This window comes from Rhinopithecus bieti, unplaced genomic scaffold, assembly GCF_001698545.2.
Source record: "Rhinopithecus bieti isolate Rb0 unplaced genomic scaffold, ASM169854v2 scaffold_7398, whole genome shotgun sequence".
In the NCBI taxonomy this organism is placed as follows: Eukaryota; Metazoa; Chordata; class Mammalia; order Primates; family Cercopithecidae; genus Rhinopithecus; species Rhinopithecus bieti.
In genome coordinates, this window is record NW_016805783.1 from 2,426,803 (window position 1) to 2,451,460 (window position 24,658).

Below are 24,658 nucleotides of genomic sequence, written 5' to 3' on the forward strand. Positions count from 1 at the left end.
GATGTTCTCCAGCACATTCTCTCCACCCAGACAGGCAGAGGTCTTTTTATTTCTAGATAACAAAACTTGGCTGGTGGACACACGCCGACATGTAGGAGAGGTGGAATTTGAACCCAGGTTCCAGAGCCGGCGCCACCTTAGCTCCCACGTTCCCTTACTCATTCTTACTGTTGCTCCCACGTCCTGTCCCGCACACCTCAGAGCCTGCAGTGGGACATTTCAGTATTCCTGGAATGCTGCTCTTACCACCCCATGTAAACATACTCTGCCTGACTCATGGACTAGCTCTCATGCCGCCCACACCACGAACCTTCCTGCTTCAAACCCAGAAATGTAATGTCATCGCCACCTCCTGGGATGGGAGCCTCACAGCCTTGTATTCCCCGCACTGGTACTCAGCATCCCAGGGTAGTTTTCTCCTTCCCCACAGTTGCTAGGGTGGAGGAACCTTAAGGGCTTAGCCATATAATCCCCACTGCCCCATAACTAAGCCCTTTCGTAGTGTGTTCCTTGTAGAGTTGGGCATGGCACAGCTATGGGACAGGGATGGGCGGGCAGAGGGGGTGCCAGGCAGAGGCAGGAGGGCAGACCATCACACCAGAGAGCTCTGTAGGGCTCAGAGACACTTTGATCTGCATTCTGGTAATTTAGTCATGTATGTAGCAGTAACTAAGGAGTGTGTCTGTTACAAAATAGTGCACCAGTCAACATCAGATCATGGTTTCCACCAGGAGTCCACAAAAGAATCTCTGTGGAACTTCATAGAAATACAGAATGCCAGACATCCACCACAGACCTGCTGAGTTGGCATCTCTGGGAGGTAGGACCTGGGCAGTTGTAATTTTTTGTTTGTTTGTTTGAGACGGAGTCTCGCTCTTTCGCCCAGGCTGGAGTGCAGTGGCGCAATCTCGGCTCACTGCAAGCTCCACCTCCCGGGTTCATGCCATTCTCCTGCCTCAGCCTTCTCAGTGGCTGGGACTACAGGTGCCCGCCACCACTCCCAGCACATTTTTTGTATTTTTAGTAGAGATGGGGTTTCACCGTGTTAGCCAGGATGATCTCGATCTCCTGACCTGGTGATCCACCCGCCTCAGCCTCCCAAAGTGCTGGGATTACAGGCGTGAGCCACCGTGCCCAGCCCAGCAGTTGTAATTTTTAAAGCTTCACATACGTGACAAACAGTGACACTGGTGACCTCCAGGGAGGGAAGGTGAGAGGAGGACTATTCACATTTGTCCTTTTTGAATGTTGAACTAGGTAATGATATTATGTGTTCAAAAAATAATGTTTAAAAACCATAAGCTCACTCGTACTATATGTTGTTTATGTTTAAATATCTGTGTAGTAGGAGGATAAGGATTAAAACGTGCCCAGAGATGGTAGCACACTGCTAGAGGTGGGAGGGGAAAGGTGGAAGGTGAGGGTTTGGTTCCATCTGTAATGTTTTATTTGTTTAAAAAGAGACACTTGAGGCACAATGGCAAAATCTATTCAATTTGTGAGGTGAGTATACTGGATTTGTTATGCTATTTTCTGTTTGAAAGATTTTATAGTTAAGAACAAATATTTAAAAGTAAAACAAAGTATGAAATGTTCATAGATAGCTCCCACATGCTCCTAGCTAGTGACTAAGGAGAGCGATAGGAAAGGTGAAGTGCAGGCCTGTGGCGCTTAACCGCGGGGAGTCATTCTGAGAAACACACTCACTAGGCGATGTTGTCTGTGTGGGAACATCACAGAGTGCATTTACACAGACCTGGATGATGGAGCCTGCCATGCACCTGGGCTATATAGTGTGGGCTATTGTGCCTAGAGCACAAACCTGTACAGCATGTTACTGTACTGAATATTGCAGGCAATTATAACACAATGGTATTTGGGTATCTAAGCATAGAAAAGATACAGTAACAATATGGCATAAAAGAGAAAAAGTGGTACACCTGTATAGGGAACTTACCATAAATGGAGCTTACAGGACTGGCAGTTGCTCTGGGGAAGTCAGGGAGTGAATGGTGAGTGAATGTGAAGGCCTAGAACATTACTGTACACTACTGTAGACTTCATAAACACTGCTTAGTGTTGATTTTTTAAAATTTTTCTTGTTTTAATAATAAGTTAACCTTAGGGCCAGGCATGGTGGCTCATGCCTGTAATCCCACAGCTTTAGGAGGCCAAGGTGGAAGGATGGAGACCAGGAATTCGAGATCAGCCTTGGCAATCATAGACCTATCTCTACAAAAAACTTTTTAAATTAGCCAGGTGCAGTGGCATGCACTTGTAGTCCTAGCTACTGGGGAGGCTGAGGAGGGAGGATCGCTTGAGCCCAGGAGTTCCAGGCTGCAGTGAGCTGTGATGGTGCCACTGCACTTCAGCCTGGGCAATAGAGTGAGACCTTGTCTCAAAAAATAAATAAATGAAAATAACCTTAGCTTACTGTAACTTTTTACTTTTATAAAAGTTTATTTTTTAATTTTTTAGAACTTTTGACTCTTTCGCAATAATACAGCTTAAAACAAACAAGTTATACAGCTGTACAAAACATTTTCTTTCTTTATATCCTTATTCTATATGCTTTTCTATGTTTAAAGTTTTCTATTTTTTACTTTTAAACTTCTTTGTTAAAAACTTAAGACGTAAACCCTCACATTAGCCTTGGCCTACGCAGGGTCAGGATCATCAGTATCACTGCTTCCACCTCCACATCTTGTCCCCCTGGAAGGTCTGCAGGGGCCGTAACACCCATGGAACTGTCACCTCCTACGATAACAGTGCCTTCTTCTGGATACCTCCTGCGGGACCTGCCTGAGGCTGTTTTATAGTTAACTTTTTGTTTAATAAATAGAAGGCATATACTCTAAAATAATGATTAGACGTATAGTATAGTAAATACATAAACCAGTACCATTGTTGTTGATTATCAAGTATTATGCACTGTGCATAATTGCATGGGCTTGAATTTTATGTGACTGGCCAGGCAGTAGGTTTGTTTACACCAGCATCACCAGACACATGAGTAAATGCGTTGACCTATGACATCACAAGGTGATGGGAATTTTTCAGCTCCATTATGGTGCTATGGGACTCCAGTCATACACATGGTCTGTCATTGACTGAAACGTTATGTGGTGCGTGACTGTATGGATCACCCTCACTAAAAATTAGAGTCAGGGGCTTCTATACATTAATAATATCAGTCACGCATGAAACACGAGTAGTGTGGCTGAGGTCCCTGGCCTGCGCTGCTGCAGGGTGGCTGAGGTCCCTGGCCTGCGCTGCTGCAGGGTGGCTGAGGTCCCTGGCCTGCGCTGCTGCAGGGTGGCTGAGGTCCCTGGCCTGCGCTGCTGTAGGGTGGCTGAGGTCCCTGGCCTGCACTTCTGTCCTAAGTATTTGTTTCTTTTTGTTTCAGGTGTTTGTAGCCAGTCCTCACAAAACACAGCCTATTGTGGAGATTCTGTTAAAGAATCAGCCCAAACTCATTGAGTTTCTGAGCAGCTTTCAAAAAGAAAGGGCGGATGATGAGCAGTTCGCTGACGAGAAGAACTACTTGATTAAACAGATTCGAGACTTGAAGAAAACGGCCCCTTGAAGAGCTCCCTAGCCCCTGTCACAGTCATTCGTCTCATTTGTCCAGTTTGTACAATGTGATATGTCAGAAAGCCATCATTCTTGGGAAGACTTTGGAGGTGCCTATTTTTTTCTCTTGTAATTGTTCTGGGTAGATGGAATATAAACATTTGAATGGAAAAAAATTAACCTAGAATAATATATTCATTTTAATCAAGTCTGTGATTATTTATGTGAAATCAGAGCCATTGTATTAGGTGTTGATAAAAACTATTTTAACTTGCAGACGTGAGCCCCTGGGCACCATGAGCCACTAAATGGGAGCTCAAATGACAGGCATCACCAAGTCTTCAAGGAGGACTGAGTTCTCAGGAGAGAACTGGGAATGGGGCCAGGGTGCAAAAGTGCTTTGCCCGTCTGTAGGTAGACACACAGATCGCTCAGGGCACTGAGAGATCCCAGAAGGTAACATTAATGTTTTCAGTCATTGCATGTCCTTCGTTGCTGCCAATGTTTTTGGACTGTAATCAGTGCATCCATACCTCCCAGAATCCAGTGCTCCCTCTCAGCTCAGTCTCCCCTCCCCCTCCCCGTCCTGCATTTCATCCCAACTCCTCAGCGTGGCCTCGCCCATGCCTCCCGCAGTCCAGGTGAGCAGGGGAGCAACTGAGCAGGAACAGGATGGATCAACAAGGGTCATGGGGAATAGGGGACCCGCAGGGTGTGACCTGCTTGCTGGAGAACTGCGAACACCTGGCTCTGGATAGAGTCACAGCTGTTCCATATTGACTTCCAGAGAGTGAGTGAGGGACAGAATATTTCCTTCATAATCATCATGGGTGAATGCTTTCTGCTGTAAGTGTATTTTAGAGTAGGAATCACCGTAGTGGAACGCCCAGCAGGCACAAACCATGGGTCCAGGGAGTCTCAGTGAGGAACTTTTATCAACAGGAGGACATAACCATCGGAAGGAGAAATGATTCATGTGTGAAAAAATTCTCAGATCCATCAATAAATTGTTTTCAGTTTTCTAATAAGCTGTCATTCTGTAATTGCCCATCACAGTCTTTAGTGAACACATAGAAAACCTATACAGCTTTGGTCCTGAATAGTCTCTTGCAACCAGGATGACTGAGGTATTAATTCATCTTCCTTATAAAAAGGCATGGAATGAAAAATATTTTAAAAGGCCGTGGTTTCGTTTCAGACATCAAGCATCTGAAACGGGATTTTAAAGCGATACTTTACAAGACATGAAAGGCACAATTGTTGATCTGTACTTTTTATACTTCAGTTTCTAAATCATGCGTCGTTGCCTTCTGCAGGAACCCTCCCTTTTTACGATACTTGAGTGTTGTGTACGTTCTCTTCAGTCAGGTGTTTCTGTGTCTAGAGACGGGAAGAGAAATGTGTTCTCCAGGACTGATCCCCTTTGTAGATTTTGTACCTGAAGAATTACCTGGCAGGGCACCACCCTTGGCTAGGCCCAGGTGTGTGTCTCTTTCTTGCCTGGCGTGGACCCCGAGGCAGAGGATGTGGGGCCTGGCGCATCTCCCCGCTTTGGCAGCTGTGGCCTGACCAGTGCCTTTGCAGGAGGCCGGCCGGCAGCCTGATGACCCGCACTCTTTAGTCACTAATGTCACATTATTTTTATAACATTCCCTAACAGTTCAGAGTCCCTTTAAATTTCACCTTTCTGGTTTTGCTTATTTAAAAGAGATGAGTGTAAGTATAAAAAATGAAGGTGAAATAACCATTGGAAATGTATTTGGTTGCTTAATACTGTTCCACAACATTGTGGGATGAATGTTTTCCTTTGGAGAGTAAGGCCTTGTTGTTGTTGTTTTCTGATAAAGAAAACATTTTATTTCCTTTGGGCTTGCATTAGCTCTTTCCTAGCAACCCATTATCTCAGCTCAGTACCTTTCAAACAGAAAACTAGGGTCTGGGGTTTGTTGTGATCTGAATTTGTAAGTTATTAATGTGAAAAGCGGAGTAGGAAGCTCACAGATTTGTTCGCACAAAGTTCACTGTAAATACTGTGAGAATTGAATTCTGAAAAGGTCACATTTAGTGATTTCAAAAGCACACATTTCAATGAAGACTGACTAAATAAAAGGTACCGCACACTGCTTGGTTGGTTTCATTCCATTGCATGCTGTGTGGCTGCGTGTGTTCTTGTCACCACTCCAGGCAGGGAAAGCCTTATGCTGCCCCAGGGCCCCAGCACACCTTCCTGTATGCCCCACCAACCGGTGACCCTGCACCCGTCCCATCTTCCAAGCGACGCTAACCACCATTGACTAGGCAGCGCCTACTCAACACTAAATCTACACATCCCACTGTTGATGCCTCTTCATACCTGGGAGTCTTCCCCATTTTATAACTGAGGACATTGAGGTTCTGAGGTGGTTCTGAGTGGTTGAAAGATCCCCGACCTAGTGTGGGATACCCTAGATACAAACAAACAGTGGCCCGAGGCCAAATTCCTGTTCTCTCTCTCATCATCAAGGCTGTGAACTAGGGACGGGCCAAGGCATCAGAAACCACGTGGAACTCTCCCCCACTGCTGCCTGGGAGGTTTCCCAGCTGGGAGGATCCTAGCGTTAGGCCAGCAGGGACTGAGATCATAATGTTCCTGGACCAGGTTCTTGGCCAGAGCCCGGCATCTGCCCAGAAGTTAGGATTCCTCCTGGAGAAAACAGGAGCACCCACCCCTTGGAAATGTCCCAGACTCTCAGCCTCATGGGCGGGCCTCCTTTGACGGTTCTGGGGGAGCAATGTGGCTGTCCAAGGAGGGGCTGTGAGCTTCCCACAGCCCCCCTCACCAGCCAGAATGGTTTGTCTGCATTTCCCGTGAAACACACCTGCTGTGAACCGCAACAGTGTAGAAATTACACAAGAGTGAAAGTGATTGTAACAATGTGAAGGAAAATGAAACTCAAAAATTCCTGGAATCATTTTTAATGTCAAAAGATAGTTGTTTCAAAATAGACGTACAAATCTTGCTGGTCTGTTATATTAGAGAATATTACGATTTTATGTCTTTTACTTGTTTTACCATTTTATCCAAAATATTATACATATGGCATGAATGAGTACCATCGCTCTGTGTGTGTTCTTCCGCAAGGGCTTTGGATATTGCATTGGGGCTCACAATTGGATAAAGGTCTGAAACATATACTATTGGGAGACCCTGAAAAGCTAGACTTAGTCTACCTAAAAAGATTCAAAAGATTGAAGATGGATGTAAACAAGGTGTGATTTCGTTTGTGACACAAGGAAACTGCTGTGATGTAGCTGCCATAAGGAAAGCACAGCAAGGCTGAGTGTTCAGCCTGGTCTGCACTAACCCCATACAGACACCTCAAGCCTCCACCTGACGAAGGGAAACAGACTACACAGAGGGTGAGTAAATCCCTCCAGATCAAACAGCTGGTCACAGAGCCAGGATTTAGGGCCAAGGCTGACCCCAGGGTCTGTGTCTCTGGAAACCAGACTGCAAATTCAGGACCCTCGGCCTATTCTTCAGTTATCTGCTACTGGACAGATAACTATCTCCTCCTGGCCCCCACCGAAAAACGAATCCTGGATAGCAGTGCTAAAGGATAACTTACCAGAAAGATTTCGAAAGCTAGATTCAGTCAAACGGGTAGGTAACTTCACTTGGTTGTCTGACGTTTGGAAGATCTAATTAGACCTCTGCTTGTAGGTAGGGACATTCAGTCTCCAACTTCTCCAACATTTTGAGCAGTCCTTCAACTTGACATAGGCATTAATTTCAGACTGCAGCAGGGGCAGCGCATCATGCCTCTAATCCCAGCACTTCTGGAGGTGGAGACAAGGGTGGACTGGTATGGCAGACTGGGGGAATCAGGATTCCTTGAGCCCCGCAGTTCGGGACGAGCCTAGGCAACGTATAAACACTTCATCTGTACAAAACAAAATTTAACGAAATAAGATATTTAAAATCTCTCAGATCACAATTCTGCACCTGCTTTTGTTTTCTTGACTTTTTCAGTTGGACATACTAGCTTCCATTTCTTGACAAGAGCTATTACCACTCAGCCAGCGATTGCACCATTTCCCAGTAACCCAGTGCCACGGGGGTACAGAGGCGTAAGTCCATGGTGGATGCACATCCAACACGTGCCAGCGTCCTCGCCTTCCCTCATCACTTTCTGAAGAACCACCATGTGCAGTTACAATAGCCTAAACTAAAACCACCATCAGAACAACCCTTTGAGTCGCAACCCTTTGACCACCAACAAATCTAACATAGATGTAATATCACTCCACTGAGAGCCATCTGTATTACTTTAAAACGCTGTGACCATAGTGTCCAAAATTGAGTTCTTGATCTCACTGACTTTATGAATAAAGCCACAGACCCTCTTGGTGAGTGTTACAGTTCTTAAAAATGGTGTGTCTAGAGTTTGTTCCTCCTGATGTTCGTTCAGACCAGCTCGGAGTTTGTTCTCTCTCCGGTGGGTTTCTGGTTTTGCTACCTTAAAAAACGAAGTTGCAGATCCTCCCCATAACTATTACAACTCATAATGCCAACTTGGGTCCCCAAAAAAAGAACACTTCCACCACACTTCCGCAGAACAGCCAACTGAGTTGTTGCCGATGACTGGGGCAGTCTGCTTTTATTCCCTTATCTGACCCCACCCACATCCTGCTGATTGGTCCATTTTACAGAGATCTGATTGGTCTATTTTACAGAGAGTTGATTGGTCCATTTTACAGAGAGCTGATTGGTCCATTTTAACAGGGTGCTGATTGGTGCATTTACAAACCTTGAGCTAGATACAGGGTGCTGATTGGTGCGTTTACAATCCTCCAGCTGGACATAAAAGTTCACCAAGTCCCCACCAGATTAGCTAGATACAGAGTGCTGATTGGTGCATCCATAAACCCTGAGGTAGACATAGAGTGCTGATTGGTGCATATACAATCCTCCAGCTAGACATAAAGGTTCTCAAAGTTCCTAGTAGACAAAGGAGCCCAGCTGGCTTCACCCAGTAGGTCCTGCGCCAGGGCCGCAGGCAGAGTTCCCCACCAGGCCTGTGCGGCGCTTGCACTCCTCAGCCCTTGGGCCGTCCATGGGACTGGGCCACACAGAGCAGGGGGCGACACCCGTCGGGAGGCTTGGGCCACGCGGGAGCCTACCGCATGGGGGGGGGGGGGGGGGCTCGGGCAAGGCAGGCTGCAGGTCCAGAGCCCTGCCCTGCCCTGCGGGGAGGCAGCTGAGGCCCAGCCAGAATTTGAGCGCAGTGCTGGCGTCCGCACTGCTGGGGGACCTAGCGCACTTTCCACAGCTGCTGGCCCGGGTGATAAGCCCCTCACTGCCCGGGGCGGGCGGAGCCCATGCCCACCCGGAACTCGTGCTGGCCCACCAGCGCCCTCCATAGCCCGAGTTCCCATCTGCACCTCTCCCTCCACACCTCTCTGCAAGCAGAGGGAGCCGGCTCCAGCCTTGGCCAGCCCAGAGAGGGGCTCCCACAGTGCAGCGAGGAGGCTGAAGGGATTCTCAAGCATGGCCCAAGTGGGTGCCAAGGCCGAGGAGGCGCCAAGAGTGAGCGAGGGGCTGCAAGGGCTGCCAGCACGCTGTCACCTCTCAATAGAGCACCTTTAGAGAATATGTTGCAAAATACATTAATAATTTATCCTTTAGGAAAGGTTGGAAAAAATAAGATCACTTTTAGTTTAAGTTCTAATATTTAAAGCTGTAAAATGCCAAAACATTTATTTAACTATTCACTTAACATCTGCTGAATTCATTCTCCTTGCTGGTTAGGGATGGATCCTGGGACAGGACACCGAGTGACACACCAGGGTTACTGTAGGCCTCCTGTGATCGTGGAAGCTCATGAGGCGGGGGTCAGAGGCCTTTTTAAGTCCGTACCGTGCAGCTGGCACTGGGACCGAGTCAGCAGAGGATAGACAGGAGGTGAGAAGCCAGGGAGGAAGGGCAGATCCCACTGCCGACCCCGAGGACGTGGCAGACCTACAGAAGGGCAGGCACCCTTCGGTGCAGAGTCCCCGCGCTGGGCCCGCAGTGGCAAAGCTGAAGGGGGACGTGCAGGGAATGGGAAACCCTGACAACGCCAGCCAGCTGCCACTACACCGGCCCTGCCCCAGTTCACCTCCCCTCACAGCTGACACGATGTGCTCTTGGGACCAACCCTAATGCATCACCTGCTGGAGAGGGAATTGTGGAAACGCACTCATGCTTAGCAAAACAGACATTGCAGATGCCCCCAGATGTGTTCTGCCCTGGGGAGATGCTGACATACACCCTCCTACCATCCTTTCCCATCTCGGAGACGTCAGGTCCTTTTTTCCTTTGGAATGTCATCTACTCATGAGAGGTTTGTGTGAATTAACTAGAACCACATGGACTTTGGGAACGGCCACACCTGGACTGAAATTCTGGCTCCACAGCTAGCTGTTCCCTCTTGAGAATCACCGAGCTTCCAGGAAACAGGCGAAAAGAGGACCTGCCTCATGGGATTGTTGTGGGAACCAATGAGGTAAAGTAGGTGACGTGCCGGATTCAGATTGGGTACGCCCACGTTATCCCCGTCACCAGAGAGAGATTCCCACTGCAGGCAGGGCCGTGGGCACAAAGCGTGGCTGGAAAATGACAAGGCGTGTGCGCTTGTGTCTGAGGCATGTGGGGATGTGAGAGGGCCGTGAGGGAGCCTTGAATGCCCAGCTAAGGGTCTGACACCATCATCAAGGCGGCTGGCTTTTAGTCAGGAAGTGACCTGAACACCTGCGTCTGGCAGGAAAGCTCTGGAGCCGGCCCTGGAGGGAAACAATGAGGGAGGGCGGGATGATGAACGCCTGCTGGTAACAGCGAGCGTGGACTTGGTGCTGCTGTCAGTCCCACTGCAGATGCTTTAAAGTATTAACATCAGTCTTCAGAACCACCTTGTGATACGTGTACTGTGATTATCCTGTCAATCTGAATAATAATCAGAGAGTGGCTCTCAAAGAAAGTGATGTTTATTCAGAAATAGGGCACTGCCACGGGAGTATGCCTGCCTGAGGAAAAACCACGTGTGCCTTCAGGGAGGTGAAGGAAGACAAAGGTTTTTAAAAGGAAAGTGAGGATTATATCATTGCTTTGAAATAATGATCCTTGGCTACAAGGGTTGATTGCAAGAGGGACACCAGTCCGAGGCTGGACAGGCAGTTACTGGGCAGGTGTCCTCCTAGAAGCATTTTTGTGCAAGATTGCGGTTTTCATAGTCTTTTGTGGTAGTTTTTGTTATTAGGCATTTATGCATGAGAATCTTTGTCTTCATGGCCTTCCCTTGGCTGTGTTTGTCAGGATTGTTTTTAACAAAAGTGGCTCCATTCTGATTCTGACATCTTTCACAATCCCAATATTACAGGCGTGGAAACGGGGACTGAGAGGGTTGCTCACCCAATTATACAGTGAGCAGATGGTGATGCAGGATTCAAACCAGAGCTCAGAGGCAGCAGCCATAGAACTGGAGAGATGCTTAGGATTTACTATTGACCAGGCATAGCTGAACCATTTCTGGAGGACATGGGCCTGTGGCTTGGGTGACCTGAGTAGAAGGTGATGTGCTCAGCCAAGACAGGGAGCCCGGGACGGGGGACAGAGGCACACAAATGTCCTGTTCCTGGAGATGTCCAGGTAGCCGTTGGACAAATGAGTCTGGAACTCAAGAAAGACGTGGGCCGGAGGCACTGATTTGGGGGTCACCGAGATTTAGGGAGCAGCTGAGGTCTGGGTGAAGAGGAAGCGATCTGTTCCTCGCTGTGATTCAAACCTCGGTACCCACCCATCCTTTCACCTGCCTCCATTTGTATTTTAACCTTATCTGTAACCTACATCCCACCTCAACCCAGGGTGTGGGGGTGGCTGGGCAGCAGGGGGACCCCACAGTTCCCATGTCCTTTCTCCGTGGCAGTGTCCATGCTCAGTCTAGGTCTCCATCCGGCCTGGGTGCATGCAATATTGTCCCAAAGTCTGTATTTTATTCACTTCGTTCTGAGGGCCAGTTAGTCATTCAGAGGCTTGTAACCCTGTTATCCCAGAGTCCAGGCTGACAGTGTTTTTATAAAGTGGCATCAGGACAAAGGGGGGTTGAACTCCATGCCAGGGCCTAGCTGTGTCACCCCAGCCCCACACTGGAGAGGTCTTGACCAGGACCCCAGCATCAGGGACAGACGATGCTTATATAACCCCAGGACTCTTGGGGAAAAGGGGCAAGGCCCTAGGTGCAGACTGGTTCTTCTGCAGGGGAAAAAGCCTCTGCCCTTTTCCCCAGAAATTGAGCATGACATTCCCATGGCCATGACCTGCTGGCCTGGATGAATGAGGCTCTGTGCTACCGAGGGTGTGGGAGGAAGGAAGAGGGTGTGCCTGCAGCTGCCCGGCGGCGTCTGGCAGCACCAGGCTTGTCCTTCACCTTGACCAGGGACCATTTTCAAGCTGAGTGGCTTTGTTCAGTTGTCAATGTCCTGTGCCCATCAGAATCAAGGTGTTAGCACGTGACCTGCAGCCAGGGAATGGGCACCTGGATAAGAAGGCCAGGGCGGTGCGGGCATGACAGTTTCCCTCACACCTTCAATTCTCTTCTTGGGTCTTGGCTCTTCTTTCTAATGTCTTCCCAAGTTTTCAGGTAGTTTCCGCACAAGACGTGTGTCACCCATCAAAAAAATACCATTTATCCCTCAGCTGCCCCTCCAGCCCCTCTTCTGTCTCTCTGCCCTCCTTCAGGGCAAAAATTCTCCAATTTCTCCACAAATGGGCTGCATCTCCTCACCTGTGATGTACCCCACAACCTGCCAGTCTCTGGCTTCCCCACCTCCCTGGAAGATGCTCTTCCCAGGGCTATCCAAGGCCTCAGAGCCGCCAGATCCAGTGGCAATTTCTTGTGCTCGTCTGACCCCTCAGCAGCAGGTGACAGAGCTGGTGTCCTCTTCTCCAGGCCCTCTCCTCTCCTGTCACCCAGGCAACCTCACCCTCCTGTGGCCTCTCAGCTCACCCTCCTCCACCTCACAGCCGAGCACTGTTGTGCCTGGGCTCAGTCTCCTGCGCGTCTCCTCTCCATCTCCCCATCTTCCTGCAAGGCTTCAGGTCTGTGGTCTGTGTGTGCCCACCTGTGGCTCCCACCTCTGTGACTCCAGGCCAACTTCGGCAATCTCCAAGCTCATGCGTGCATTCACCTGCTGGCTGGATGCCTCTCAGGCTCCCTCTCTTCAACGTACAGTTCAAAACACAGCATGTGACTTCCCATCCCTCCCTGCACCTGGCTTCCCCAGCTCTGCTGATGCCCCTGAAATCCCCCAAGCTGTTCATGCCAGAAACCCAGGAAAGCACGTGAGTCTTCTCCGCCTCTCACCTGCAGCCAATTCATCAGCATTTCTGCTTCTGAGACTTGTGTCACATCTGAGCAGCTCTCTGCATCTGCACGGCCCCCACCTGGACTGCACCCCATCTCTGCAAGCGTCCAAAGTGATCTTTTCATAGGTCACATCTGGTCATGGTTCTCTCCTGCCCCCAAACCCTCTAGTGGCTTCCCTTGCTGCACAGAATCAAACCCAAAGCCCTGACCACTGTCCTTAAAGCACACAGGATCCAGCCGTGCTTTCCTCCTGCAACAAATCCAGCAAGCCTGGCTGCTTCTCCATTCTTCCCGAAGGACCTTTCCCCATAGCGTTCCTTCTGCTGGGAATAGTCTTCCCAGCTTTCTTCACTGGCTGCTGCTTTTCATCCTTGCTCTCTCAGCTTAAATACCCACTTCTGGGCTTCACAGGCCCAGCACAGGAGCCTCCCACCCCAAATACCAGCTGCCTCTCCACTAGGGTACAAACCTCCAGGGCAGGGGCAATGTCTGTTTCCCTCATGAATGTATTGCCAGGGTCTAGCCCAGTGTCTGCGACACAGTAAATGCTCTATCGTGAGTGAATGTATGACTCATTCTTTATAAAGCACAATTTCACTTTCCTCTTTCTCTCCTCACTTCCTGGCCCCCTCACATCTTCCAGGTGATCCTCCTTTCCCTCCCATGCCCCGCCCCCCCGCTGGGTGGCTCCTGCCATTCCGTCCCCTGCCACTCTGCCCTCGTCCTGCTCAGTTCACTTACATTCCTCTGTCCCCTCCTTTATTCCCTTCAGATGTCACCTTAGACCTTTATCATTTCTCATTTTGAACCAACCAGCAGCCATCCAATTCCCTTCTCCCTCCCTCCATTCCACAGTGATGCTGGAGTGACTGCTTTAAGATGCAAATAGGGGCTGGGTGCAGTGGCTTGTGCCTGAAATCCCAGCATTTTGGGAGGCTGAAGTGGGAGGATCGCTTGAGCCCAGGAGTTTGAAACCGGCCTGGAAACGGTCTCTACAAAAATAAAAATAAAAAATTAGCCAGGTGTGTTGGTGTGCACCTGTAATCCCAGCCACTCTGGAATCTGAGGCACAGGATCGCTTGAATCCAAAAGGTGAAGGCTGCAGTAAGCTGTGATTGCACCACTGCTCCGCAGCCTGGGTGACAGAGAGAGACCCTGTCTCAAAAAAAAAAAAAAAAAAAAAAAGCAAATATGATCGTGTGGCCTCTGCTTAAAGTCTTTCTGTGGCTCCCTATTGCTCCCCAGAAGTGTTCGTAAGGCCCTGCATGGTCTCTGCCAACCTCCTACTCCTCCCTCTCCTTGCCCACGGATGCTACAACCATCTGCAGCTCCCCAATGTGCTACACTCTCTTCTGTGCCCCCGCTCTGGAAACTCCAAACCCCATAGAACCCAACAGTGCTCACATTTCCTAGTTTCACTTGTAAGCGGCACCTGCATCAATTTCTGGGACATGCAGCCCCCTAGTGGCTAAAACAAGTAACAGTCTTTACTGTGTTCCTGCTGGGCCCTTTCTATTCAACATTATCCATGACTTGGGTGGGACACAAGTACCGCACTGATCAAATGCCTGAGTGACCCTGGTTTCTGAGAGCGACGCCTAATTAGTGTCTGAAATAAAATTAACAAGCAGTAGGACAAGCTGCAGTGTTGGGTGCAATCTGACCATGGCTAGATTTAATAAGGATAAATGTGAAGTCCCACACTAAGGTCTGCAAACAAAACTCCAGCTCTGCAGGTAGAAGCATGGGTGCCCAGAGGGGATTCTGGTGACCCTAATGCCTTGTTGGGCCACATCGCCTCTTGCCTGGACTCCTGCAACACCTCTCTGGTGGGAGCCCTGGCCACTCTCCCCTACACCAGTCTTTCCTGGAGTGCTGGTGATCCCTCCTGTGAATCAGGCCCTAGGGGGCGGTGGGGAGCCGTCTAGGGGCGTGCACACACAGCTGCACCTGGGAAGAGACGCAAGCTGGGAACAGTTGTCAGCACTTTGGTGGTCCTGGGAAAGGATGGGGGCCCCGGAGAGGTAGCAAAGGTAAGAGGTGAGAGGGCCCAGGAAGAGCCGAGGGAGGAGAGGAGAGAGATAAGAAACACAAAAACAGGCCGAGGCCGACAAGAAGGAAGTGTTATGAAGCCGTAAAAGGAGAGTTTCAGGACGAGCTGATGCCGCACACTGAAGGCCCAGGGCCCAAGCAGGATTAGGCCACTAGGAGTTGGGGAGCACCGTCCCACGGGGAGGGGGAGTACGACCCACGGGGAGGGGGAGCACCGGCCCACGGGGAGGGGGAGCAGAAAGACAGCAATGATTTGTGGAATAAGCAGGAGGAGGATGTTGAGAAAGCTAGCACAGGCTTCCAGGTAATGAAGGGAAGGGAACTCCGTGGGGAAAGGGAAGCTTTTTGAAAGCTGGAGAAATGTGTCGCTTAGCAGCTGCAGCATAACTAGCCCCCTGAAATGCAATAACTTCAAAAAACCAATGTTTTTTCCTGAGTCTGTGGGTTGCTGGGAGTCACCCAATCTTAGCTGGGCTGGCTGGGGTGGCTCTGCTCTGGGTGTTCGGTGACGGCAGAAACGCAAAGTAGAAACACACAGGCTTCTTGAGCCTAACGTTGGAACTCACATGAGGACATTTCCACCTCATTCTATTGAACACAAAGTCAAGCAAGGGGAAACAAGTTCCACCTGCTGATGGAACTGGCAAAACGTGTGACAGGGAAGGGTGAAAAATTGGGGCCATTGATGCCTTCTACCATAGGAGACATGCAGAGTTGTAATGGGAAGAAAGAAGACATCAGAGGGAGAGACTGGACAAAATGAAATGCATATTGTGCCGGGTGCGGTGGCTCACGCCTGTAATCCCAGCACTCTGGGAAGCCGAGGTGGGCACATTGCTTGAGTTCAGCAGTTCGAGACTAGCCTGGGCAATGTGGTAAAACCCCATCTCTACAAAAAATACAAAAATTAGCCAGGTGTGGTGATGTGCACCTATAGTCCCAGCTACTCAGGAGGTTGAGTTGAGAGGATCACCTGAGCCCAAGAAGTTGAGGCTGCAGTGAGCCGGGATCACACCACTGTACTCCAGTCTAGGCAATGGGAGTGACATCCTGTCTCGAAAAGAAAAAAAATGAAGTGCGTATTGGGAAAATTATGAAAGGCATTGAATTTGGAGCAGATTCACGTTCTGGCTCTGCCAGTCGTTAGCAGTGTAGCTTTGGGTAAGTGGTTTAACCTGCGACTCCATTTCATTATCTGTACAGTGGAAATGCTAATCCCTACTTCATAGTGTGAACATTTAATGAGGGGAAGTAAAAAGTGCTTCACTGTAAAATGCAAACCTAGCTACAATGACGCAGTAAGTTTCCAGGAGAGGTGGGAGGCTGTCACAGGACACAATGGCTACTTTCAAGTACTCCAGGGCATTCCTGTGGGTGAGGAGACACAAAGAGGCCTGTGTTATAAACAAGTTCTGGGGATGGAAACGAGGGGAGTGACAGGGGAGGAGTTTACTCCATAAAACTAACATGTTAATAATGAGAGCAGGCCAATGTGGCTTCAGGAGGTGGTGACTTCTTCATCGCTGGAGATGCTGGAGTAGAGTACGGCTTACCTGTCCCTTTAGGGGAGTGTTGAAGAGGAGATGCAACCACTGACCAATGGTTGGATCGATCAGCTGTGTTCAAGCAAGGGCAGCCCACCATCCCAGCACACGGAGGGCCTTCTGTTGTTGTAGAAATTTCTGAGTGATTGAAATGGCATTTGGTGGATGTGTGCCAGGGCTGCTAAACCTCTGGCAATGGTCATGCCAGTCCTAATCAATGGCAATGCAATGGTGCTCTGGTGCATAGACACTGGACTGTGTGAATTCAGAGCTCCAATCTTGAGAGTCCAAATAAATGCATGATCTATTTTCAGCAAATGTAACCAGCCTGCCCCCACTTTTTTGCCAACACCTCACTGTGATAATGGAAAAACTATTTGACCTCAGAAAAGTCTTAGCTATGATTAAGCAAGCAAAGTCACAACAGCAAAACATTGTAATCCATTTAAATAGTAAGGTTATACGCAGAGGGTTATAAAACAGTCACAATTACACATGACCATTATGTAAACGGCTATGATAAGGCTGTCAGGAGCATAAATCATTGATTATTCTCCCAGATATATAACGAGAGCCAACTACTCTGCTTGGAGACACCACAAATAAACAGTACACATTTAATGAACTCCTCATTTGCTTGCTATCTAAGACAAAAAAAGGGGTCTTTGGAGATCTCTGTTTTCTTCAAAAACACTGGCCAGGCAGTTTGAACAAATACCTTCCTTTTTACATCAGCATTCACATTTTCTTGATTTGGGGGCTTGGATCATAGTAGCAGATTCAGTAAATATTTGCTGTTGCTGCTGCAATTGTTTTCTCACCGAACATTTTTTTTTTTTTGCAAGAAATGCATGTGGCCCTGTTCTCATTGAGGCATTTTTACAAGACATGGATGTCACCCTCTCCTCCCTCTCAGCTTATGCAGAACCTGTGTCATCAAAAGGCAGGGGGAGTGGTTGACTACAGAAGGGCTAGAAAGCAGTTCTCCCTTCCTGCAGGTGTCTTCTTAAAAGGAATTCTCAGAATTGCCTGCAGGGTCCCTGATGTCATCTGATTCTGGCCCATCCCCAGGGAACAGGGAGGCAGGAAGCACCAGGTTTATTTTATCACTTTGGCATCAACCTCAGCCAAGAAAAGTGAAACCTCCCTGGCCCATATTCATCTTAAAATGTGAGCCTTCCATTCATCAGTGAGGGGATGGTCTGGGCATCATTAGACTAGCTATCATGGTAGCTTTCCCTGCCATGTTGAAGATGAAATCTTTAAACTTCCAGGAATATCCACGTTTGTGCAGCAAAACAGTTACCCAGAACCTCTCAGACTTGCCAACTAAAATCTGGGTTTGTGGATTTGGACAACTGCAACTTCTTAGGAAACATCATGAGGGCTTCAATTTGAAGGTTCTCAGAACCATCTGCAGTGACTGTTAGCATTGCCGTAAGCGTAAGGGAGGTGAAGATTTCCATGAGGAGTAATGGTCTTGGGGACAGAACTCTGCTCAGGGGCCAGGACATGGGGCTCGATTCCCAGTGGCATTCCCTTCAGTGATCTGCTCCGTCCCTGTGGTGAATGTTACTTCCGTGGTCCCCTGGGAACTACACCTCCTGGCTCCGTGTCTTGTGCAGGCCCCTCCACATGGACTCTGGGTGTGGCCATGAAACAGGCCTTGGCCAGTGAGCCATGAGCCAGCATGATGCAAGGGGGACACACTGGGCCTGTCCTTGTGGAGCACTCATTTTCAGAGCCCTGAGCCACCTCACAGAGGTCTGGCCACCTTGCTGGAGCACCCTGGCCAGCTGCCAGCTGTTTCAGTCATCCAAACTGAGGCACCAGAAACCTGAAAGAAGCCCCTTGGATGGTCCAGTCTCACTGTCCCTGCGCCGGCTGGGCCCCTCTCAGCTGACCCACCAATGGCACACAACCGTGAGTGACCCCAGCCAGTGTCACAGGGAGTGGAGCTGTTCTGCTGAATCTTGCCCAAATTCCTGGCTCATAGAATCATGCAAAATAAAATAGCGGCTTGGGCCACTAAGTTTTGGGGGATAGTCTGTCATGCAGCAATAGATAACTGTGGAGTGAATAGAAAACTGTTGCCCTCTGTGGACCTTGTGCTTTTCTGCAAAATAAAACACTTTCCACCACTACCGCAACCAGCATAGAATTTCTTCATCAGATTACACTAAAGCGTGTTCAGCTCAGCAGAAACCATGTCCTTTCACAAGGCCACCTCTGCATCAACAAGAACCAGGAATGGTAAAATTCCTGGTCGACAGAAACACTCATATCTGAGAGTAGAGTATTATTTGCTTTTTTTTTTTTCCTTTTTGAGACTGTCTCACTATGTCACCCAGGCTACAGTGCAGTGGTGCAAGCATAGCTCACTGCAGCCTTGAACTCATAGGCTCAAGTGATTCTCCCACTTCAGCCTCTCTAGCAGCTTGGGAGTACAGGCGTGCACTAACACACCTGGCTAATTTTTTAGTTTCTTTTTGGAGAGACAGGGTCTTGCTATGTTGCCCAGGCTGGTCTTGAACCCCTGGCTTCAAGTGGTCCTCCTGCCTTGGCCTCTCAAACACTATAGCAAATTTTAATGACATCAATAGAAGGAAATTCTGGTTACTAAAAATAATACATTTAATGCTTGGCACGGTTTCTCTAAATTCCCCTGCTCTTTATTTAAACTTATTTAATCACATCTACACTTATTGACATACTTTTTTTCTCCCACCCTGACAAGTCACAGAATCTTGAGGCCAAGGGTCCTGGTCTTTTTTTTTTTTTTTTTTTTTTTTTTTTTTTTTTTTGAGATAGTCTTGTTCTTTGCCCAGGCTGAAGTGCAGTGACATGATATTGGCTCACTGCAACCTCCGCCTCCCAGGTTCAAGTGATTCTCATGCCTCAGCCTCCCGAGTAGCTGGGATTACAGGCACACGCCACCATGCCTGGCTAGTTTTTTTTTTTTTGTTTTTTTGTATTTTTAGTAGAGACAGGGGTTTACTATGTTGGCCAGGCTGGTCTCAAACCCCTGACCTTGTGATCCACCAGCCTCAGCCTCCCAAAGTGCTGGGATTACTGGTGTGTGCCATTCTGCCCAACCCTATTTGCATTTTTAATATGATTGTTCTCTCCTTCCAGAGGTTTCCAAAAGATTCCCTGCTTAAGTGTGTAGGATATGTTTTTAAAAAACCCAAACCAGTAGAACTTTCCGGGTCCACTAAGTGCAGCCCATGGTGCCATCATAATTATAATAGTACCAGATCTCTGTGAAGTGAAAGAACTGAAAAAACATGTGCCCGTATTTGTTGGGAGGCCAGTTCTTTTCTGCGTACCTGTCATTCATTTTCATGAATACTTGATGTATGTCCATCTCCCCAACTAGACGATAAGCTCCACAAGGTCTGGGTTTGTGTCTGGTTTTGATCACCACTATAGCTGCACTCCTCACAGTACCTGGCTCGTAGTAAGCTAAGCCCTCGCAAGTATTTGTTAATGAATTGTAGTATGTTCAAAAAAACAACCTGGAGAACCTCTGCTGGTTATCACCACGGGTGAAACAAAGTTGGTCAGGAGTTAGGATCTGCCACACAGAAGCCTCCTGGCTCACGAGCTTCCCTTTCTTGCAACTCAGCAGCATCATGCACCACAGTATTTCAAACTTCTGGCTTAGCTCTCATTTTTGTTTTTTTCTAGCATTGTGAATGTGCGCACACACTACACAAGGTACTTCAAGCTGTTCAAGCCACCCCCAGCCCCTCACGCACATTAGGCAGAGCCAGGCTGTTTCCATTCACTCCACAGGAAGTGAACTCCCCCCAGCCTCCTCCCTCCACCTTCTGTCCTTGGGATACCTCCTGGGCCAGGGCCTCTCTGGGTGTGGGTGTCAGCCCTGGGATGAACTGTGATTTCTCCCTCATTCATCCTGGCCTGGACCCCGATTTCTGAGAAGCATGGGGTGGTGGGAAGTATTCCAGGAAAGTCCTGGCTCATGTCCTTTTGGAAAGACATGTGTTTTCCCTAACAAACCACTTTGTGCTACACTCACCAAAGGAGCTCCTGTCCCAAGATAGGTTTACTTCTTTCTTTCTCCTTCCCAAGTGTTACGTGGGTTTAGATATAGACATTCAGGGGCAATAAGCTCATTTATGTATCACAGTGTCACTAAAGATACAGTTCATGTTTATAGAGTGTTGGTACCATTCATTGACCCAGAAATAAAGCTAACTTGGCCAGGCACAGTGGCTCATGCCTGTAATCACAGCACTTGGGAAGGCAGACGCAGGAGGATTGCTTGAGGCCAGGAGTTCAAGACCAGCCTGGGCAACATAGCGAGACTCCTTTCTCTACAAAAAAATAAATAAAAAATAAACTAGCCGGGCGTGGTGGTGCGTGCCTGTAGTCCCAGCTACTTGGGAGGCTGAGGCAGGAAGACTGCTTGAGCACAGAAAACAGTCAAGGCTGCAGTGAGCTATGAAGGCACCACTGCACTCCAGCCTGGGTGACAGAGTGAGACCCTGTCTCAAAAAAGGAAAAAGGAAAGAAAAAGCTTCAGCAGCAATACAATGAAAATACACACACCTGCGTATGCTCTGCATGACAGGGATGAAGGAAACCAGGTGAACGCTTATGCTTAGCTCCCCTCACAGCAGCCTATTCTGTGGTCACTTAGACAGTAAACAAATGGCAGAGCTATTTTTTTTTTTAAACAAATTATGAACTTACCATTCCATTCTTTGAAATTTAGAAAGACATTGTATTTTTTAAGTGTAAGTTCTGATTTCTCAGGCTAAGGGATGAAGACTGGGAATTTATAGATCTGGGTCAAAAGTGCCCCACAGAGCTTCTCCAAACCCAGGCGGGCTCCTGGGGTGGCTCAGCAGTCTTGTCTCCATCACTTTTTCCCAGAAGTTTGTCTCATTCCCTCTGCTTGCCTGCAAACCCCTGGATCCCGCCAGGCCCCACCTCATCACCTCTGCCTCTGTAGGGCCCTTTCCATGACTCCCCAGAGTGCTGGTAAATCCTCATGTGCCCCCACTATTCCTATAGTTACATCCACAGCAGCAGTTCTCAGCCTTAAAGGTCACCAGAATCACTTGCAAGGTCATGAAACCCCAGCTTGCTGGGCCCATCTCGAGAGGTTCTAATTCAGTAAGCCTAGGGTGTGCCCTAAGAATATGCATTTCTAACAAATAGTCTGCTGGTCCAGAGACATTTTTCTTTTTTCTTTTCTTTTCTTTTCGACTAAGTCTCGCTCTGTTGTCCAGGCTGGAATGCAGTGGCAGGATTTCAGCTCACCATAGCCTCTGCCTCCTGGGTTCATGCGATTCTCCTGCTTCAGTCTCCCAAATAGCTGGGATTACAGGCATGCAACACCATGCCTGGCCTTTTTTGTTTGTTTGTTTTTTGTATTTTCAGTTAGAGATGGGGTTTTACCATGTTGACCAGGCTGGTCTTGAACTCCTGACCTTGAATGATCTACCCCCCTCAGCCTCCCAAAGTGCTGGGATTACAAGTGTGAGGCACGGCACCTGGCCTGAGAATCATTTTTCTTAATTACTTGATTCCATGCTTGTATTGTCCACTTGACTGTGAGTGTCTTAAGATCAGGAAGCATTTCTCACACATCTCATCCCTGGGTCAAGCAGTGTTTAGCAGTCATTCAATCAATCAACAAATATTTATGGAATGCCTACTATGTGCCAGGTACTGTTCTAGACACTGGGGTTCAGCAGTTTAAAAGCACACACACACACACACACACACACACACACACACACCCCTCCCTGCCCTCATAGACTTCACCTTCTGAGGCTACACAGTAAACCGTCAATGATTATTTATTGAAACCTGACCAGTTGTACAGAAAAAAAAAAATGGCATTATCATGACTCTCTTAATAATACTGTGGAAATGCCTATTTTTCCCTTTCTAATCACAGTTTTTCCCACTTGTATGCTTCTTCCTCTCATATTCCATCCCAACGCCCAACAGGCGAATCCACAGACCTGGCAGTATGCCAGGCTTTTGGGTCTTACAAAATATTTATTGATTGATTTATAAAATGTTTGGTGTACATGACATGTTAGTAAGAAACAACAAATCCAAGAGCTGAAGCATGAGAGTTAATATAATAAAGCAATTTGGGAGGTAAGCAATCTCAGTGTTTTTATATGGATAAGAACATCTTAACTCATGGTTTTCAAACTAGCCGTAGTTACCTCTAAGTGTACCTTGCCTCGTCTCCCGTCCTATCTCATGCCCTCCGTCTGTGTAGTGTTTATGGCAGTTCTCAGCTGCCTTGTATGATGACTCTGAACTCCCCATGGACCTACACAGGCTGCAGTCACAGCCCTGGCATGGAGCCTCTGTTTGGATGGTCCTGCGTGTAATTCTGAGAAACTGGTAGGAAGCCCAGTGAGGCCGTGTGATGTTGTGGAAAGGCAGGGAACAAAAGCAGAGGTAAACCTGACCACCACAGATCCAGGGAGCCATTTCTCATGAAGCATCCCAGGCCACTTCCTCTCTAACCTAGGAGAGAACAGAACATGTACCCTCATTTTTGGAATAATTTTCTGAACGTTTCTCAGCAAATAAAAATGTGAGAAATCACAGACAGCAATCTGGAATAGCTGAAATTACCATACTTTCAAGACTTTCAGTATTTATTCTCGAGGTTGGCAAATGTTTTTAAAAGGCTCTTCCTTTTGAAGATCAAAGCCATGAGACAACCTGTGTTAATTTTACAGAAGGAAAGATTATATGGGGGAGCAGCATTTATTAATGGAATTCTAGGAAGGCTAGTTTCAATAGTCCAGACTCAAATATTTCTTCTCTGTTAACATCATAACCAAATTTGAGGTTCACTGTTAGTGATTTCAAGAGTCAGTGATATCAAGCAGTGACACTGTCTCAGAATAACACTGTCTTCCTATTGCTACCCAAACTCTGTGATAAACAGGATCACAGAGTTAACATTTACAAAATATACTTTAAAAATGGAGACCAAGTCCACTAACTTTATTTTTTATGAGTCAATTCTAATTAAGTAAATTCTGATTACTAGAAAGCTTTGGGTATAAATGTGACCTTTTGGTTTGCTATACATTGACTCTTAAAAGATGACATTTATTTCCCTGGAGCAGTTTACTAACTGTCACTCTTGTAATTCAAAAGAATTAATATTTCTCAAAAGGTGTGTGATTCCCTGCAGAGGCATGACCTCTTGTGAAGCAGACCCTTTCAAATTGGCTAATATAAAGTCAAGATAAATAGAAATCAGTCTCTGTTGCTGTTTACATTGGTTTAAGTTATTGCTCCCTCATTTTGTGTAATAAAATAACACACTACTACATTATGGAAAACCCACACATAAATCTAAAAGACAAATATTCTTATTAACACCATTTGTATCCTAGAAATAAATTAGTTTCCTTAAAAAATCTTTTCAATTATTCACAAAATCCATCCTTATTTTCTGAATGAACAAGGCTGAATTTTAGAAGTGCAATGAAAAGTTCTTGAGGTTCCCCTGCAGTGTAGACAGTCCTTCTTAGTGGATTCCAAGGCGCAGCTTCTTGTCCTGGTGCTGCTCTTCCTTCTGTGGGACGGGTCTCAACACACCGTCTAGCATTGAGAATAACACTAGGTCAGGACAGCTTCATTTCAAACCCATGGGCACTTGTTTCAGCCTTACAGGTTGTAAGAGCAAAACAATGTTTAAGTTAAAGGAACTTTCACTTTATTTTATCTTCAAATTCTCAATCTAGAATCGAATCTAGATAACTTACTCTCAGGCAATACAGAATCTGGCTTTTAAAAATTGGATTCACATGGGCCAGGTGCAATGGCTCACGTCTATAATGCCAACACTTTTGGAGGCTGAGGAGGAAGGATAACTTGAGCCCAGGAGTTCAAGACCAGCTTGGGCAGCATATGGAGAACTCATCTCTACAAAAAAATTTTTTTTAGAAAAACAGGTGTTGTGGCCAGGGGCGGTGGCTCACGCCTTTAATCCCAGCACTTTGGGAGGCCAAGGCGGGCGGATCATGAGGTCAGGAGATCGAGACCATCCTGGCAAAATACGGTGAAACCCCGTCTCTACTAAAAATA

At 47.6% G+C, this 24,658-nt stretch overlaps 2 protein-coding genes across 6 annotated transcripts in view; one reads left to right on the forward strand and one right to left on the reverse strand.

Annotated features, from left to right (window-relative positions):
• The window catches only part of CAB39L (calcium binding protein 39 like), a 138,844-nt gene extending 133,151 nt beyond the window's left edge, over positions 1-5,693 (forward strand). For all 5 annotated transcript variants that reach the window (XM_017873768.1, XM_017873772.1, XM_017873770.1 and 2 more), the window contains one exon: positions 3,407-5,693. In XM_017873768.1, coding sequence (XP_017729257.1) covers positions 3,407-3,586 — 180 coding nt within the window. In that variant the 3' untranslated portion in view covers positions 3,587-5,693. The remainder of the gene's footprint in view (positions 1-3,406) is intronic.
• Positions 5,694-22,367: 16,674 nt separating this feature from the next.
• The window catches only part of CDADC1 (cytidine and dCMP deaminase domain containing 1), a 53,320-nt gene continuing 51,029 nt past the window's right edge, over positions 22,368-24,658 (reverse strand). Inside the window, 1 exon segment of the mRNA XM_017873781.1 lies at positions 22,368-24,172. Coding sequence (XP_017729270.1) covers positions 24,099-24,172 — 74 coding nt within the window. The 3' untranslated portion in view covers positions 22,368-24,098.